The sequence below is a fragment of the Chiloscyllium plagiosum genome, unplaced genomic scaffold (assembly GCF_037043375.1).
Source record: "Chiloscyllium plagiosum isolate Xiang-an unplaced genomic scaffold, Cpla_swu_hap1 HiC_scaffold_32, whole genome shotgun sequence".
NCBI classification, from domain to species: Eukaryota; Metazoa; Chordata; class Chondrichthyes; order Orectolobiformes; family Hemiscylliidae; genus Chiloscyllium; species Chiloscyllium plagiosum.
This window is the reverse complement of record NW_028270170.1, coordinates 31,976,941-31,993,684: the sequence shown is the minus strand read 5'-3', so window position 1 is coordinate 31,993,684 and position 16,744 is coordinate 31,976,941. Positions and strand designations below refer to the sequence as shown.

Sequence of the window (16,744 nt, the reverse complement as noted above, 5' to 3'; positions counted from 1 at the left end):
AAAAATACAATCCAAAGATGTGCAGGTTAGATGAATTGGCTATGCTAACTTTCCCATAGTATGTGTGGGTTAGTGCATTAGTCAGGGGTAAATATAGAATAGTGGGGTGAGGGAGTGGGTCTAGGTGGGTTGTTCTTCGGAGGGTTGTTGTGGACTTGTTAGGCCAAAGGGCCTATTTCCACACTGGGGATTCTATGGAAGGGGTTCCACCGTCATACCAAGTTACAGTAAACTGACAAAATGAAACGTTGGTCAAGAAAACAAGTATCATAGCAGTTAGCTCTCTACAGCAGATGAAATACCACCAAGAAAATACTTCAAACTCTTAATCTCTCCATTGAGCTGGCATTAGATACCGAAAAGTGGTGTTAGCCCTGGCATTTTCAGGTGATCAGCATGGATCAGGTTATTGGTTGCATCATTATTGGATTATACAGACTAAAAAAAATCATTACCAGTAAAAGCTTTTAGAAGATTGTTTTAAAAGAAAACTTCACTTACATCAGGATCACATTCAAGCATAGTTTCGCCAAGATCCAAATCCAGGCTACCTGTATATGTATGCTCAATTTTATTCCTTGCACCGGACTGTGGGGATGGGATGTGTTGCACACACATATCTACCAACCCTGTAGAAACATTACACTGGCTATTGAGGATTAGTAAGTAGAGATAAGATCAAGTAGTAACAGGACATTTTGTACACTACCTCTTCCATAAAGACAGCCTACTATATCCACACTAAAACAGAATGCCTCAAATCCACTGAACTGAATCATATATTCTCATTTTTGGATTATCTTTGTTTATAATCAGGTTCTAAAAGAGACTGAATGGATAAATGTAATTCAGTAAATACTAGGTAAAAGATTGTCACTGTATTGCCATAATAAGTTACAAATTATGATACTGCAGTCAAATCTTTACGACTAGCCAATGATAGAAATTACACATGAACCATTGCAGTTAATAAACTTGAAAATATTAAGTGCTGAACCATCCAGATTTGAAAACGTTGTGAATAAAATAAATACGTTTTTCAAGCTCATTTCCAACAGCTTAATTTATGAACAGTCTAGGGTTTTCTTCATATTAAAATTCTAAAATATTCACCTTAGCCATGTCCCTTTAAAGCACCACTTGTGTGCTCTTCCATGAAACTCAGAGTACAAAATATAATATTTGGAGCAGTCTTTTCCACTTATATATCATATATACTCTCTTCAAGCAGTTTTAAGAATGAGGCCACTCTTTTAAAAAAAGTTTCACCCAGTTAATGCAGACTCTCCTTCCTCAATTTTCTGTTTTCTTCTAAATTTTGAGCACATTCAGTTTTCTTTGCAAACCAAGCATCAAACTAACAAGAAATATGCAACACTTCCTGCAATCTTTAGAAGCTGAGCATTTAATTACCTGTAAAGTCACCAAAAAATTTCTTGCAGACGAGCCGCAGCAATGGCCTGATGTTGAGCTTTAATTCCTCCTTTGTCAAATGAATACCAAGCTCATCCAATGTACGTGGCAGAGTGGTGTCTACATCACCAACAACCTGTGCATTGCAAGTACAAAGCTTTAATAAGTTTCTCAGCAGAATGAAAATCTACATTCTTGGCTTATAAACTTGTATGAAAACACAAGAAACATTTTTTCCTTGACTCACTCCCACAGAAAGGGTTTCCTAAACTGCAAACAAAATCAAGAATGTATGTGGTCAAACATTTTTGGGTGTCCAGTTGCAGCTAATAAACAAATGTTTCATCATGTGGTTTTGTGATGGAACACAGTTAATCATTCACATTTTTTCATATCAGAGGTTGAGTTAAAGAATTATAAATAGGATATGAAAAAGTTTTTTGGGGGGTGGGGGAAGGGGCATAATAGGGTTTAGGTAAATTGAAATAAGTCAAATAATGGCTGTGAAGACATCACAACAATTCACCTTTGTTTTGTTCAGACTTCCAGCATCTGTAAGATTTTAACTTGGATTAAATTATTGCCGTGAAACTCTATCAATTATATACTGTCTATTTTGTTAGTATAATAAACGTATACACCATGTAGTGTGTCAATCGTTTTGATATAGTTACCTGAGAAAGGATCTTGTAAACAGGTTCCAGAATGAACTCCACAAAACTTCTCTGAGAATTGCTGGTCGGTGCCTTCTTGGTGAACTTCCGTCTGCAACAAGAATATATCTTTGTGTTCATCAGCTGGAAATCAAACTTTAAGAAACACTTAGCTTAATGTTACACAGCTAGCCTCTGGGAAATGTCCCAGTGGAGTGCAGGGCAAATTGCCTAGAGTGCACTTACATTCCAAATTTGGCACTGATGAGGAGCCACTGTTCTGTGTTGATGTCAAAATGTAAAGTCAAAACTGACACTGGAGAGAAGTCACTGCGATTCTAGCTTAGTGGCAGGTTGAGTTCTGACTCGAAATTCAGGTTACATTTGTACTGCATTGGCAATGTAGCTCCAAAGTAAAACTGCTTCATTTTAAGTTTGTACTTGTAATACAAAGGCATCCTCACATTGTTTAAGAACAGGTCATTTCCCATTTCTGGTGCTTGACTGATATGCCCTCAGTGGTTTTGATTATGGAAAATTGGATACTGCACAAATGTTTAAGTCATGTAGAAGGTAATCCACTGTTTTGGTGGTAAGATGTTTCACGTTTTTCAAATCTGTATTCATTTGTAAATTGTATCTACTATAATTCTTGAAATTAATGAGAGGTTAACTTTTACCTGGATGTGTGTGGCTAAATCAAAATGCAAGAAAAATAAACACTACCAGAATAAAACAGTCTCCTTAACTGACCCACTATCTTCAACTATTGCAGTACATACTACCTACATTTGCGATGTTGCAACCCCTCATCAAGGCTCCTTTGCAATATCCAAGGCTTTGATCTTGCCTATCTACAGCAACAAAGAGCTGCAGGGGTTCAAAAAGCTTAAAATCACGTACATCTGGTGACTACCAGAATTCCGTAGGGGCCAGTGTTGGGATCACAACTGTTCATGTCATATTTTAATGATCCAGATGAAGGGACTGATGGCGTTGTTGCTAAGTTTGCAGATGAAATTAAGATAGATGGTGGGTTCAGTTGTGTTAAGGAAGTGGGAGGCTGCAGAGGATTTACTAGGAGAGTGGGCAATTAAGTGGCAGATAGAATATAATGTGGGAAAGTGTGAGCTTGTACACTTTGGTCGAAAGAATAAACTCAGAGACTACCTTCTAAATGGGGAGAGGCTTCAGAAATCTGATGCATAAAAGGACTCAGGAGTCCCACCTCAAGATTGACATACAGGTTCAGTTGGCAGTTAGGAAAGCAAATGCAATGTTAGCATTCATTTCAAGAAAGTGACAATACAAGAGCAGGTATATACTGCTAAAGCTGAATAAGACTCTGGTCACACCGCATTTGCAATTTTGTGCACATTTCTGGGCCCCATATCTAAAGGAGGATGTTCTGGCCTTAGAGGGTGCCCGAAAGAGGTTTACAAGAACGATCCTGGGAATAAAGACCTTGTCACATGAGGAGCGGTTCAAGATTCGGGTCTGTACTCAATGGAATTTACAAGGATGAATGGGAATAGCAATGAAACTTATAAAAATTCAAATAGGCCTGGACAGAGTGGAAATAAAGATGTTTTCACTGGTAGGAACACTAAAACATGATGGCTCAGAGCCAAGAGATGACACTTTAGAATGGAGATGAGGAAGAATTTTTTCAGCCAGAAGATGGCGAATTTGTGAAATTCATTACTATGGAAGGATGTGGTGGCCAAGTCTTTGGTGTATTTAAGACAGATAGACAGGTTCTTGATTAGTAAGGGGATCAAAGGTTGTGGGGAGAAGGCAGGAGGATTGGGTTGAGAAAACAATCAGCCATGATTGAACGTTGGAGCAAACACGATGGGCTGAATGGCTAAATTCTTTTTGTATGGCTTATGTTCTATCCCAACTTGAACATCAGCATTCAATGTCTCTGGATCACAATCTTCAAACTTCTTACTAACAGCACTGTGGGAAAACCATCAGCATATGGACTGCAGGGATTCAAGAGGCTCATCACTCCTTCAAAAAAGCTTGTCATAAGAGTCACATAGCACAGAAACAGACCCTTCAGTCCAACCAGTCCGTGATTAACATAATCCCAAATTAAACTAGTCCCACCTGCCTGCTCCTGGCCCATATCGCGCCAAACCTTTCCTATTCATGTCCTTATCCAAATGTCTTTTAAACATCCTAATTGTAGCCACATCCACCACCTCCTCAACAAGTTTATTCTACACGCAAACTACCTTCCATGTAAAACGTTTGCCCCTCATGTCTTTTTTAAATCTCTCCCCTCTCACCTTAAAAATGTGACCCCTACTCTTGAAATCCCCCAACTGAGGGAAGGACAACTACCGTTAACTTTAACTGTATCGCTCATTACTTTATAAACTTGTATGCTCCAGTGAAAAACGTCCCAGCTTATCAAGCCTATCTATGTAACTCAAGCAAACCGATAAATCTCTTCTGAACAGTTTCCAGCTGCTGAATGTCTAAGTGAAGCCCACATCCAGAGAATCAGATGTTACCCTTCCATGTCTAGGGCCTGGTGATGGAACAGCAAATGGAATATTTTATTCATCTGTATCATAACTGACCCCAGTTCCTAGAAAGAGATAAAGTCCATTTCCCACCACCAATATCTTTCACTATGACAAGCATAAATTTTTATAAAAATGGCCATAACATAGATCAGCGTTCTTTTGGTATTAGGATCACAAGGTTTGAACCAAAATGAGGGGTTCAAACTTACGTTTTTGGGTTAAAGTAAATGTCACCCCACAGACGCTTTGCAAACTCCATATAGTTAATGTCCCCTGTAAAGAAAAAGAACATAAAAATTGAGAAATGTTTTTAAAACAAACTGCACATTTTGGACAGTAACTCCAGCAATTCTCTATTCTTTGCAATTAATACTCAGTATTTTTGGTTTTGACTTTGTCTAATTTTTCATCTTTGTGTATATACAAAACCTTCTCTCTATTATTGTCTCACTTTCCGCTATGTATAGCCACTGTGTGCACATTGCTGGATGTATCATGGCAGTTAGAGATGGAACAGGGAATTAGTCCATTGCAGTAGAGTTGGGTTCAAAGAAGAGTGAGAGAGTTATGTCATGTCATGGGAAGCTGAGAAGGAAATCACTAAACTATAGAGTTAGTTGGGAATGCATGTGTGATTGGATGAAAACAATATTTGATGCCGCGTGACAGAAAAAACAACAAAGCAAAACAGGTGGAACAATGTTGTCGTTCACTCTACATATTCACTTTCTTGCATGCACTGAAAAGTTGCACCTTAAGTGGATTGTAGGTTAAAAACAAAGAGCGTACCTGATATCAGGATGTTCGCATAGTTTACACAATATATCAGGCGGGATTGGAAAGTTGTTAGAGCACTTGAAAAGGTGTTATGAATAGATACACCTTCTCCCCTTTAAAGTGTTTATGATGCAGGTTTATTTTTAGGTTCATATAAAAAATTCTGGGCGAGAAATTCTTGCAATTTTATGCGATTTTATTTTCCTCAGAGAACATGATTGTTTTTGAAGTGGTTAGCAACAACAATACTGAGACTGTATTAGAACTAGCCTCTGGTTCTAGGTCACGATGCTTTCCTGGTTCTGTTCAGTTTATTTTCTGGGATTTCATGATTTGGAAGCCCACATGCTAGCTCTGTGATTTGAATGATCAAAGGAAATCCCCATATTAGTAGTGCTATATATAAAACATGTTAAATGCAGAATTTCTAATTTTTGCCTTTAAAACTTTGATATCAAAGGGATATGGAAGCAGCTAATTTGTTTGCAATCTCTGCACCTAAACGAACCACAAAAAACAGTATATGCCCGCCAACTCTCCTGAACAACATATCCACATCAGTGGAGTACATATTTAAAGTTGTGCACTATAGAATACCCAGGCAATTCGTAATCTCTGATTTTAGAAAGCCAGATTTGTATCCCCTGGTGTACAGACCCTCAGAGGAAGCAGTCAATTCACAATCAACTGGCACCTCGAAAGAAGACTAGATTTAACAGCTGCAAAAACTGCAAAAATAATATCAAGGGATATGTAGATATTGCAGGAAATTAGCAGCGAATTAGATGATCAGCCATTACTTAATTGAAATATGCAATAAGAGGCCATTTAGCCTTTTGAATCTGCAATAACAAACTGAAGAATATCCAACACAGACCCAGACCCCCACCTTACCTCTGTAACCCCACATTTACCACAACTTACCCACCTAACCAACACATCCCTGAACATAATGGGGCAATTCAGCAGAGCCAATCCACCTAACCTGCACATCTTTGCACATTTCCTGTTCCTACTGAGGGCAATAGTGATATTAATACTAATTAATATCAATACTTGATTTGTCAGAGGAGATATTGGAAGAAACTAAATTGGATTAACAAATGGAGCTAATAGATTAAGATAATCCACATATTTATAGAACTGGACCATTTGATCCAATTAGTTAAACTGGTGTTTCTACTCCTCATGAACCTCTTCTGGCCCTCTTTAATTAACCAACATAACCTTCCATTCTTTCCTTCATGAATTTATTCAGTTTTTCCTGCATACAATTTGTCTCAATCACTCTTTATGATAGTGAGGTCCACAATTACACCACTCTTTGAGTTAAAGAACACCCTTGAATGTCTCTATTACATTTACTGATGACCAGTTCATATTTACAGTTACTAAGGTTTGGTCTCCCCAATAAGTAAAAAGACCTTTTGTATATCTACTCAATCAAATCATTTTACACAGATTTCTATAAAGGTCACCTTTAATCACTGTTCTCTTTTCCAAGAACAGGACCCTGTTCTGCTCAATCTTTCCTTATCTTGTTATCTTTCAGTTCTGAGATGTTGCATCCTTGTTCTAAAGGGAGAACTTCGTTATTTTAAATGCTTCATCTCTGAGGAATATAGTAACAAATCTATCATCATAGGGATGTTCCTTCATTTCAAGTATCAACCCTGACGAATTGCTGTTGGATGCCTTCCAAGGTCAGTATGTTTTTCTTCAGGGAACATTTCCACACTATTCATGATTAGTTCTGATCAATGGTGTGTTTAAGAAGCCATTCTACACTTATATATACTAGATTGTTTCTGATGAAGACCTGTGTTAATCTTTTTAGTTGCGATTGTGAACATGCATAAAGTAACTTAAGTATGCTCATGTTATCCAAGTATTATATTTCATATAGGAACACGCTGTATTGTCTGTCAATGTGTTCAACTTATGCTAAATGAACAAAGCAGACCACCACGTGCAGACTGGTGTTACAAAGGATGTACGTTAAGTGCCAGATGTTTTGTCATCTTTAATTATAACTAATGCTCACCATATGTATCAGCATAAATCTTGGCAAATGATCCCAGGGTGAAGCAAATACTGTATTGAGAACTAGCAAAGCAAACATTGCCCAACAGAGGGGAAACAATCAGGTTTTCATCTGTTGAATAGACACTACAGGCAGAGAGAGAGAGAAAAAAGGAGCCATTAAATATATTTAAACAAGAGTTGTATTATTTCCTGTTCAGTTTGAGTTTCTCTAAAAGGTAGATAAAGGAGATTAGAGTTGCTAGCTCCAGCTGGAAAGCAGGCACCTTCACAGCAGCAACAGGCAAAGAGTCTCCTCTCAAACCATAATTTCTGTAATCCATGTGCATTACAGAATATATTCTTATTAACCAAAAAAAACAGAAATCCTAAATTAGGCCTCTGACAATGCTGCTCTTAAACTAGTTACTAGATTTTACTTGCAAAACATTATACAATCCCTAATTTAGTTCTACTTGTGGTAATTGTTTTTGTCAAGACTGCAGTGCTGTTTGCCCACAATACATTGTATTGGCAAGCCACTCACAATTTCTTCAATTCTGTATACAAGGAGCTTAGCCTGTCCCAGAAATGTTGCCAAACCAAAAGCATTCATCAATCCACATTTAGTCAGTCACTTCTCATAAAAAAGCAGGATTTAGGTAAACAATAATTCAAGGAGGGTGGTCAGAGGTAGCTTTAACACTAATTCAGGCTCTGTGAGGTGGTAATGTTAAAACAGGATCAATAGTGCCTTTGGAAACATTTCTGGCTGATGAATTTGTCCATAATTCATACATGGTCAAATATGGAAATATTGTGCTCTTAAAACTAAAATAACATTTCTTTTAATTTGACTCATCTTGAAACAAAAGCAGATAACGAGGGATGAATTTGCAATTTCACTGTGTGCACTGAGCATTTGCTGAGACAGTTTATAGCACATACCCTTCATGTTTCACTGACTCAGCTTTTTTCAGTTCATACAAATATTAAGAAATCAAATCTGGCCAAAAACAAAAGAAAGTAGATTTGGTTAAAACTATAAAGACTTTGAAAATATAACAAAAACTAAATCCCCTCAATAATGTAGAAAAAAAATATAATTTTATTTAAGAAATATATTTTTAAAACAGAGAAATTATGGTCTACCTAAGCAATCCATTAACTTCATCCACAATGTGACGTAGTTTGTAATATGCATCAGTCGGAGGCAGCTTTAGCTCCAGAATGAGTCTGTCTATTTTATTGATACAAACAGTGACAGCTAGCTTCTCCTGTACTGCATGTTTAATCAATCTCTCTGTATTCAGCATTACCTGGAAGTTTACAAAAGAAAGAAAATACATTATATACTCAGCACATTCTCAAAAGCATTGAAATAGCATTGAATAAACATACAGTCTGATATATAATAGCTATATCCTTGTTCAAATGCTTTTAGAAGGTCCTTCCTACATAAATCAAGGGTAAATATTTACAATCAAGTGGTGAGTGACTTTCCCATTTTCTGCAGCCATCCATGTTTAGTTTACTTTGCCCACATATCGTATGTGTCAGATGAAAAACAAAATCATCCTCTAACTTATTCTTAATGTCCCTTGAAATATACAATAGACAACAGGTGCAGGAGTAGGCCATTCTGCCCTTCAAGCCAGCACCACCATTAATTATGATCATGGCTGATCATCCATAATCCGTATCCTGTTCCTGCCTTATCCCCATAACCCTCGATTCCACTATCCTTAAGAGCTCTATCCAACTCTTTCTTAAAAATATCCAGAGACTTAGCCTCCACAGCCTTCTGGGGCAGAGCATTCCATACACCCACCACTCTCTGGGTGAAGAAGTTTCTCCTCAACTCTGTTCTTAGTGGCCTACCCCTTATTTTTAAAATGTGTCCTCTGGTTCAGGACTCACCCATCAGCGGAAACATACTTCCTGCCTCCAGAGTGTCCAATCCTTTAATAATCTTATACGTCTCAAACAGATCCCATCTCAGCCTTCTAAACTCAAGCATATATAAACCCAGTCGCTCCAATCTTTCAGCATAAGATAGTCCCACCATTCCGGGAATTGACCTCGTGAACCTACGCTGCACTCCCTCAATAGCCAGAATGTCTTTCCTCAAATTTGGAGACCAAAACTGCGCACAATAGTCCAGGTGCAATCTCACCAGGGCCCTGTACAGCTGCAGAAGGACCTCTTTGCTTCTATACTCAATTCCTCTTGTTATGAAGGCCAGCATGCTATACCTGCATGTTTGCTTTCATTGACTGATGTACAAGAACACCTAGATCTCGTTGTACTGCCCCTTTACTTAACTTGACTCCATTTAGGTAGTAATCTGCCTTCCTGTTCTTGCCACCAAAGTGGATAACCACACATTTATCTACATTGAACTGCATCTGCCATGCATCTGTCCACTCACCCAGCCTGTCCAGGTCACCCTGTATTCTCCTAACATCCTCCTCACATTTCACCCTGCCACCCAGCTTTGTGTCATCAGCAAATTTGCTAATATTACTTTTAATACCTTCATCTATATCATTAACTTACATTGTAAAAAGCTGCAGTCCCAGCACTGATCCCTGTGGCACACCACTGGTCACCACCTGCCATTCCGAAAGGGAAGCGTTTATCACTACTCTTTGTTTCCTGTCAGCCAACCAATTTTCAATCCATGTCAGTATCTTGCTCCTAATACCATGTGCCCTAATTTTGCTCACTAACCTCCTATGTGGGACTTTATCATAGACTTTCTGAAAGTCCAGGTATACTACATACACTGGATCTCCCTTGTCTATCTTCAGAGTTACATCCTCAAAAAATTCCAGAAAATTAGTCAAGCATGATTTCCCCTTCATAAATCCATGCTGACTCTGACCTATCCTGTTACTGCTATCCAGATGTGTCGTAATTTTGTCCTTTATAATTGACTTCAACATTTTTCCCCACCACTGAGGTCAGACTAACTGGTCTATAATTCTCTTGTTTTCTCTCTCCCTCCTTTCTTAAAAAGTGGGACAACATTAGCCACCCTCCAATCCACAGGAACTGATCCTGAATCTATAGAACATTTTTTTGAATCTCAGAAGAGGTCACTTTTCAAGGTGAAAATGCACATTTTTAATATCAGAAATCCATCTAACCTTTAAAAAAAGCCTTTACATAGTCATATATTTTTCACTTCTATGTACAGAATGTCAATTTACTGCCAAATCTTAGGACTTATTTTTTTAAAATTCAAGGCAACTACAGACTGCAGAATCTGCAAGAAACTTATTTTAAGCAAATCTTTATGTCCAAATTAAACATAAATGGACCCTGAAACCGTCTTCACTCTCAGAATTGTCCAAAAAAAAAAATCCTTTTCATTTTGGTCTACTGAACCCACTTACCCCCTCTGCTGCATCGATGAAAAGCACCATGCCATCAGAGATCCTGAAACCGGCTGTAACCTCATCAGAGAAGTTTACATGACCTAAATTGAAAGAAACAACATTTGGACCATAAGATGTAGGAGCACAGCAAGGCCACTCAGCTTACTGAGTCTGCTCTGGCATTCATGGAGATCATTCTCAACTCCACTTTCCTGCTTTGAATCCTGATTAAAAATTTGTATATCTTAGCCTTAAGTATCGACTCAGCCTTGATAGCTCTCTGCAATAAATAGTTGTCCTTGAATGCTGTCAAAACAAATTTCCTTCAATATCCTCTGAAAGAAGAAATTCCTTATCATCTCATCTCCTCTACCTCATATCAGCAACACCTTATTCTGAGATTATGCCTTCTGGTCCAAGACTCACCCACAACGGAAACAACTTCTACTCTAATAAGCCCCCTAAAAATTTTATGTTTCAATAAGGTTTCTAAGCATTCTAAATTCTAATATGAGTCCCCAAGTTCAACATGTTATGGTCACTATTCCCTCGGGGATTTTTACTTGGAAATCTTTTATCAAACTACCTAATTCTACATTACTACATCCAAAATTGCCTGAGCTTGGTGGACTACACATCTAGTTCAAGGAGACTGTCCAAAATACACTCCATGAATTTTTCCTCATGGCTACCCATCAGTTTGATGCTCCGAACTTAAATGAAAATTACTGCCACCAATGATTAATATTTTAACCTTTTACATGCCCTCATTGTCTTCTGACTTATTGTCCGTCCTACACTACAGCTACTGTTAAAGGTCCAGAGACTACTCCAATTAATGTCCTTTTAGCATTGTTTTTTCTTACCTCCATTCCTATGGTGTCTATGTCTTCCAATCCAAAATCATTATTTGCTATTGTAATTATTCAATGTTGTACTAACAAACTAACCACCCTTTCCTTCCTGCCTATCCCTTCAAAATGTCACATTGTTCCCAGCTTGGATACCCTGGTAACCATTTATAAAAAGGCAGCTAAAGAAAAGATATTGATTTGAATCTGATAATCTCTCTACAGATGCTAAATGACCTGCTGAGTATTTCCAACATTTTCTGTTTTTACATTTGAGCTGATAACAGGTCCAACACGAGGGCAGTTTTCAAATCAAATCATAAAAGCTTAACTCTCAAAGCTATTATTGTACTCTGTTTCATATACCAGTTCTAACTGTACAGCTACCGGTGGGAGGACAAAGCATTGGAGAAGAGTTCCATCTCTAAGGTGCGAACTGGTCATCGAAAATATATAGGAGAAAGTGAGGAATGCAGATGCTGGAGTACCAGAGTTGAAAAATGTGGGATGCCCAAAACGTTGATTCTCCTGCTCCTCAGATGCTGCCTGGCCTGCTGTGTTTTTCCAGCACCACATCGAAAATATATAGTTATATTTATATTTATAAACACAATTTTTAAAAATAACAAAGAAACTTGTGAAAATCTAAGATTTCATTCAAGTAGTTGTCCAATGACAAGCCTGACAAATAATGCACAAATTGCATATGACTCACTCGATAAACTGTTTCTAAATACATTCCAGCTGAGTTCTTGGTTTAATCTATGGATACGAAAAACGTGAATGAGTGCGCTAAAATTGCACTTATTGGTAATCTTGGATGGATTTACATGAAACTTCTCAGTTTTTAAACTTTCAATGAAGATGTTAACCATTTAAACCCATCTGATTAAGACCATAAGACAGTGGGATTGGTGGGTGCATGGAATGCACTGCCAGCGGTGGTAGTAGAGTCAGATACACTAGGGACATTTAAGCGACTCTTGGATAAGCAAATGGAAGATAGTACATTGAAGGGTATATAGGTTAGTTTGATCTTAGAGTAGGATAGGTCAGCACAACATCGAAGGCCGAAGGGCCTCTACTTTGCTGTACTGTTCTATGTTCTATGAGCAGAAATTAGGCCATTCAGCCCTAGAGTCTGTTCCACCATTCAATCATGGCTGATAGGTTTCTCAGTCCCATTCTCTGGCTTTCTCCCTGTAGCCCTTGATACTCAAGAACCTATCTATCTCTATCTTAAATATACTTAATGACCTGGCCTCCATAATCTTCTGTGGCAATGAATTGCATTGATTCACCACTCTCTGGCTGAAGAAGTTTCTTCTTATCTCTGTTCTAAAAGGTCTTCCCTTTACACTAAGGCAATGCCTCAGTTTCTCCTACCAATGGAAACATCTTCCCAACATCCAATCTGTCCAGGCCATTCAGTATCCTGTTTGTTCCAATTAGATCCTCCCTCATCCTTCTTATCTCCATCGAGTATAAACCCAGAGTCCTCAAACTTTCCTCATATATTAAGCTTTTCATTCCTGGGACCATTTTCGTGAATCTCCTCAGAACACACTCTCGGACCAGTACATTCTTTTGAGATATGGAGCCCAAAACTGCGCACAACAATCCAAATACGGCCTGACCAGAGCGTTATAGAGCTTCAGAAGTACGTTACTGCTTTTATATTCAAGTCTTCTCAAAATAAATGCCATCACTGAATTTGCCTTCCTAATTACTGACTCAACCTGCCAGTTTACCCTGAGAGAATCCTGGACTAGAACTCCCAAGTCTCTCCGCACTTCAGATTTCTGAATTTTCTCCCCATTTAGAAAATAGTCCATGCCTCTCTTCTTCCTACCAAAGTGCATGACCTCACACTTTCCCACGTTGTGCTCCATCTGCCACTTCTTTGCCCACTCTCCTAACCTGTCCAAATCCTTCTGCAGCCTCTCTGCCTCCTCAGTGCTACTTGCTGCTCTACCTATCTTTGTATCATCAGCAAAATTAGCCAGAGTGCTCTCAGTTCCTTCATCTAGATTATCAGTTGTATGAAGTGAAAGGTTGTGGTCCCAACACGGAGCCTTGCAGAACACCACTTGTCACTGGCTGTATCCGAGAAGGATGCTTTTATCCCCACTGTCTGCTTTCTGTCAGACAGCCAAGCTTCCAACCGTGCTAGCACCTTGCCTTTAATACCATGGGCCCTTATCTTACTCAGTAGACTTCTGTGCAGCACCTGAAGTCCAGGTAGATAACATCCACTGGCCCTCCTTGGTCTAACCTGCTCGTTACTTCCTCAAAGAATTCCAGCAGATTTGTTAGGCATGAACTCCCCTTGATGAAACCCTGCTGACTTTGCCCTTTTTTACTATACACTTCCAAGTATTCAGAAATCTCATCCTTCACAATGGATTCCAGGATCTTACCCACAGCTGAGGTTAAGCTAATTGGTCTGTAATTTGTCCATCTTTTGCCTTACCACTTTTTAAACAAGGATGTCATGTTAGCGATTTTCCAACCCTCTAGGACCCTCACTGATTCTAACGATTCCTGAAAGATTACCAATAACACCACCACTATCTCTTCAGCTTAGAACTCTGGGGTGTAGTCCATCTCGTCCAGATGATTTATACACCTTCAGGTCATTCAGTTTTTATAGCACCTTCTCCTTAGTGATGGCCATCATACTCAACTCTGCCCCCTCACTCTCTTGAATTTTTGGGAAGACTGACTCAAAGTAAGTATTCAGTTTCTCAGCCATTTCCTTGTTCCCCACTATTATCTCTCCAGGGTCATTGTCCAGCCTGTCTCTGTAGCGCAATTGGTCAGCGCGTTCGGCTGCTAACCGAAAGGTTGGTGATTCGAAACCACCCAGGGACATAGTAATTGTTGTTCTAGCTCCAACCTCTTTCTTGGCTGCGAAGGTGCGCGTTTTTAATGGTGTCAGGAAAATGTTCCCTAAACGGAAATCTTCTTATGGGCGGTACGATGGCTCAGTGGTTAGCACTGCTGCCTCACAGCACCAGGGTCCAAAATTCAATTCCAGCCTCGAGCGACTGACTGTGTGGAGTTTGCATGTTCTCCCCATGTCTGCGTGGGTTTCCTCCGGGAGCTCTGGTTTCCTCCCAAAATCCAAAGATGTGCAGGTCAGGTGAATTGGCCATGCTAAATTGCCCGTAGTGTTAAGTGCGTTAGTCAGGGGTAAATGTAGGGGAATGGGTCTGGGTGGGTTGCTCTTTGGAGGGTTGGTGTGGACTTGTTGGGCCGAAGGGCCTGTTTCCACACTGTAGGGAATCGAATTTAATCTTAAAAAAAAAGCTGCCCAATGTCCACGTTTGCCTCTCTTTTGCCCTTTATATATATAAACTCTCACAGTCCTCCTTTACACTACTGGCTAGCTTACCATCATATTTAATCTTCTCCCTCCTTATTTCTTTTTTTGTTGCCCTCTAGTGGTCTTTGTAAGCTTCCCAATCCTCTCTTTTCCCACTGCCCTTCACCACATTATATGCTTTCATGCTATCCCTGACTTCCCTAGTCAGCCATGGTTGATTAAGGTGGCTGGTTGCAAGTATATTTTCTTGTAAGCCAATGATGTAGTCAAAATTGTTGCTGACAATTTATATATTTAGAATCAAGAAAATAGCTGAACGTAAACTACTTTATCTACATCAGCTCAGAAGCATAAGCTGCATAATCTATACATGGGGAGTAACAATCTACTAAACATTTGAATTGAATTCAAAGTACACACCTGGAGTATCTATGATGTTGAAGAGGTAGGATTTGCCCTTAGAATCTGGAAGTACCATTGTGACTGGTGTACTCTTTATACCTACTCCCCTCTTGGAAGAAAAAAAATACAAAAATTACCCAAGAGTATTTTCAAGAACTCCAATAAATTAAAATAAAATGCAACGTACCTCCTGCTCCGTGAAAAGTATATCAGTGTAGCGAAGCTGTAAACAAGAAAATACAACTTAAGGTAAATCATGATCTTACTGAAAGCTGGAGCAACCTTGAGGTCAGATCTATTCATGCTCCTACCTCATGCTTTTTTTTTGATTGACACTCAATCAGATAATGCAATCATTTGGTTACAGAAACAAAAAAAAATTATGTTGGACCTCAACGTATTAAAGTCCAGTGGAACTAGTTAGAAATAATTTCATTATACCCAACCAAAATATCAGAGTTTCTACGCATTTGTACTTCTTCACCCAACTCTGCAATGGGCTTTCTGCTCTGGTAAGCTGCTGGTGTTGCATTCAGACTACGCTTGAATTGTCTCCTCCAGGAAAAAATAAATGGCTGCACCTTACATTATTTTACTTTGATCTTCTGTCCTCAAATTACTTTCTCTTCTCTATCCAATCAGCTTATTCAACTATCACTGCAGGTTGTGTGGGTCAGCATTATTTCTATCTACGCCATTGAAGTTGTCAGTTTGACTTTGAACAAGCAAATATCTGGCCATACGGTATCCTTGAGACTTAATAGTTTTAATATATTAAGATATTCAATAGATCAATTTTCAACATTGTAAATCACCACTGCATAAATACTATTTTCTTTTAAATTGGAACTTTAAAAAAAAATTAAAGATTAGTTAAAAAAAATTATGATTTCAAACAGAATTAAAACAACCAAGTATCCCAACAATCGATCAATATAACAAATGTTGAATCTTTTTTTTATGGATTTTTCGTATTGTCTCTTTCTTTTTAGTGAAAAGCTTGAAAGAATTAAAAAGCACTAAATGATATTGCTATTGGTTAAGCGAATACAAATACAACTGGGGCTGATATAATTATCAATAAGGTTCCCTAGATAAATACACAATAGTAAGGAAATAGATGCTATGGTGCTTACATCTCTGTCATCCTTTTTACGAATCTCTGGGTGAGTCTGTTCAATTAAGCAATCAACAAAATTTGTCTGAAAGAAAAAGTGTAAAGTGTAAATTACAGAACAACATTTCACTTAAAATTGACTTCTACAACTTCTTTTACATTACAACCAGTCAAAATAACAAATATTCAATCTGACTTTATCAATATCAGCACTTTCACAAGGCAACAATCACAAAGGCAGTCTACTTTGTAGCTTTG

The 16,744-nt window shown here is 38.5% G+C and overlaps 1 protein-coding gene and 1 non-coding gene across 3 annotated transcripts in view; one reads left to right on the top strand and one right to left on the bottom strand.

Moving 5' to 3' along the window:
• eftud2 (elongation factor Tu GTP binding domain containing 2) overlaps positions 1-16,744 on the bottom strand; it is a 53,059-nt gene that overhangs the window by 24,061 nt on the left and 12,254 nt on the right. For both annotated transcript variants that reach the window (XM_043675200.2, XM_043675201.2), the window contains exons 6-15: positions 16,506-16,571; positions 15,557-15,592; positions 15,388-15,478; positions 10,807-10,889; positions 8,558-8,724; positions 7,428-7,552; positions 4,816-4,879; positions 2,088-2,178; positions 1,414-1,549; positions 502-629 (exon numbers count right to left, since the gene is read on the bottom strand). In XM_043675200.2, the coding sequence (XP_043531135.1) occupies positions 502-629; positions 1,414-1,549; positions 2,088-2,178; positions 4,816-4,879; positions 7,428-7,552; positions 8,558-8,724; positions 10,807-10,889; positions 15,388-15,478; positions 15,557-15,592; positions 16,506-16,571 (987 nt within the window). The remainder of the gene's footprint in view (positions 1-501; positions 630-1,413; positions 1,550-2,087; positions 2,179-4,815; positions 4,880-7,427; positions 7,553-8,557; positions 8,725-10,806; positions 10,890-15,387; positions 15,479-15,556; positions 15,593-16,505; positions 16,572-16,744) is intronic.
• On the top strand, positions 14,440-14,513 carry trnas-gcu (transfer RNA serine (anticodon GCU)). Its single transcript has one exon. It is a non-coding gene; the product is annotated as a tRNA-Ser (tRNA).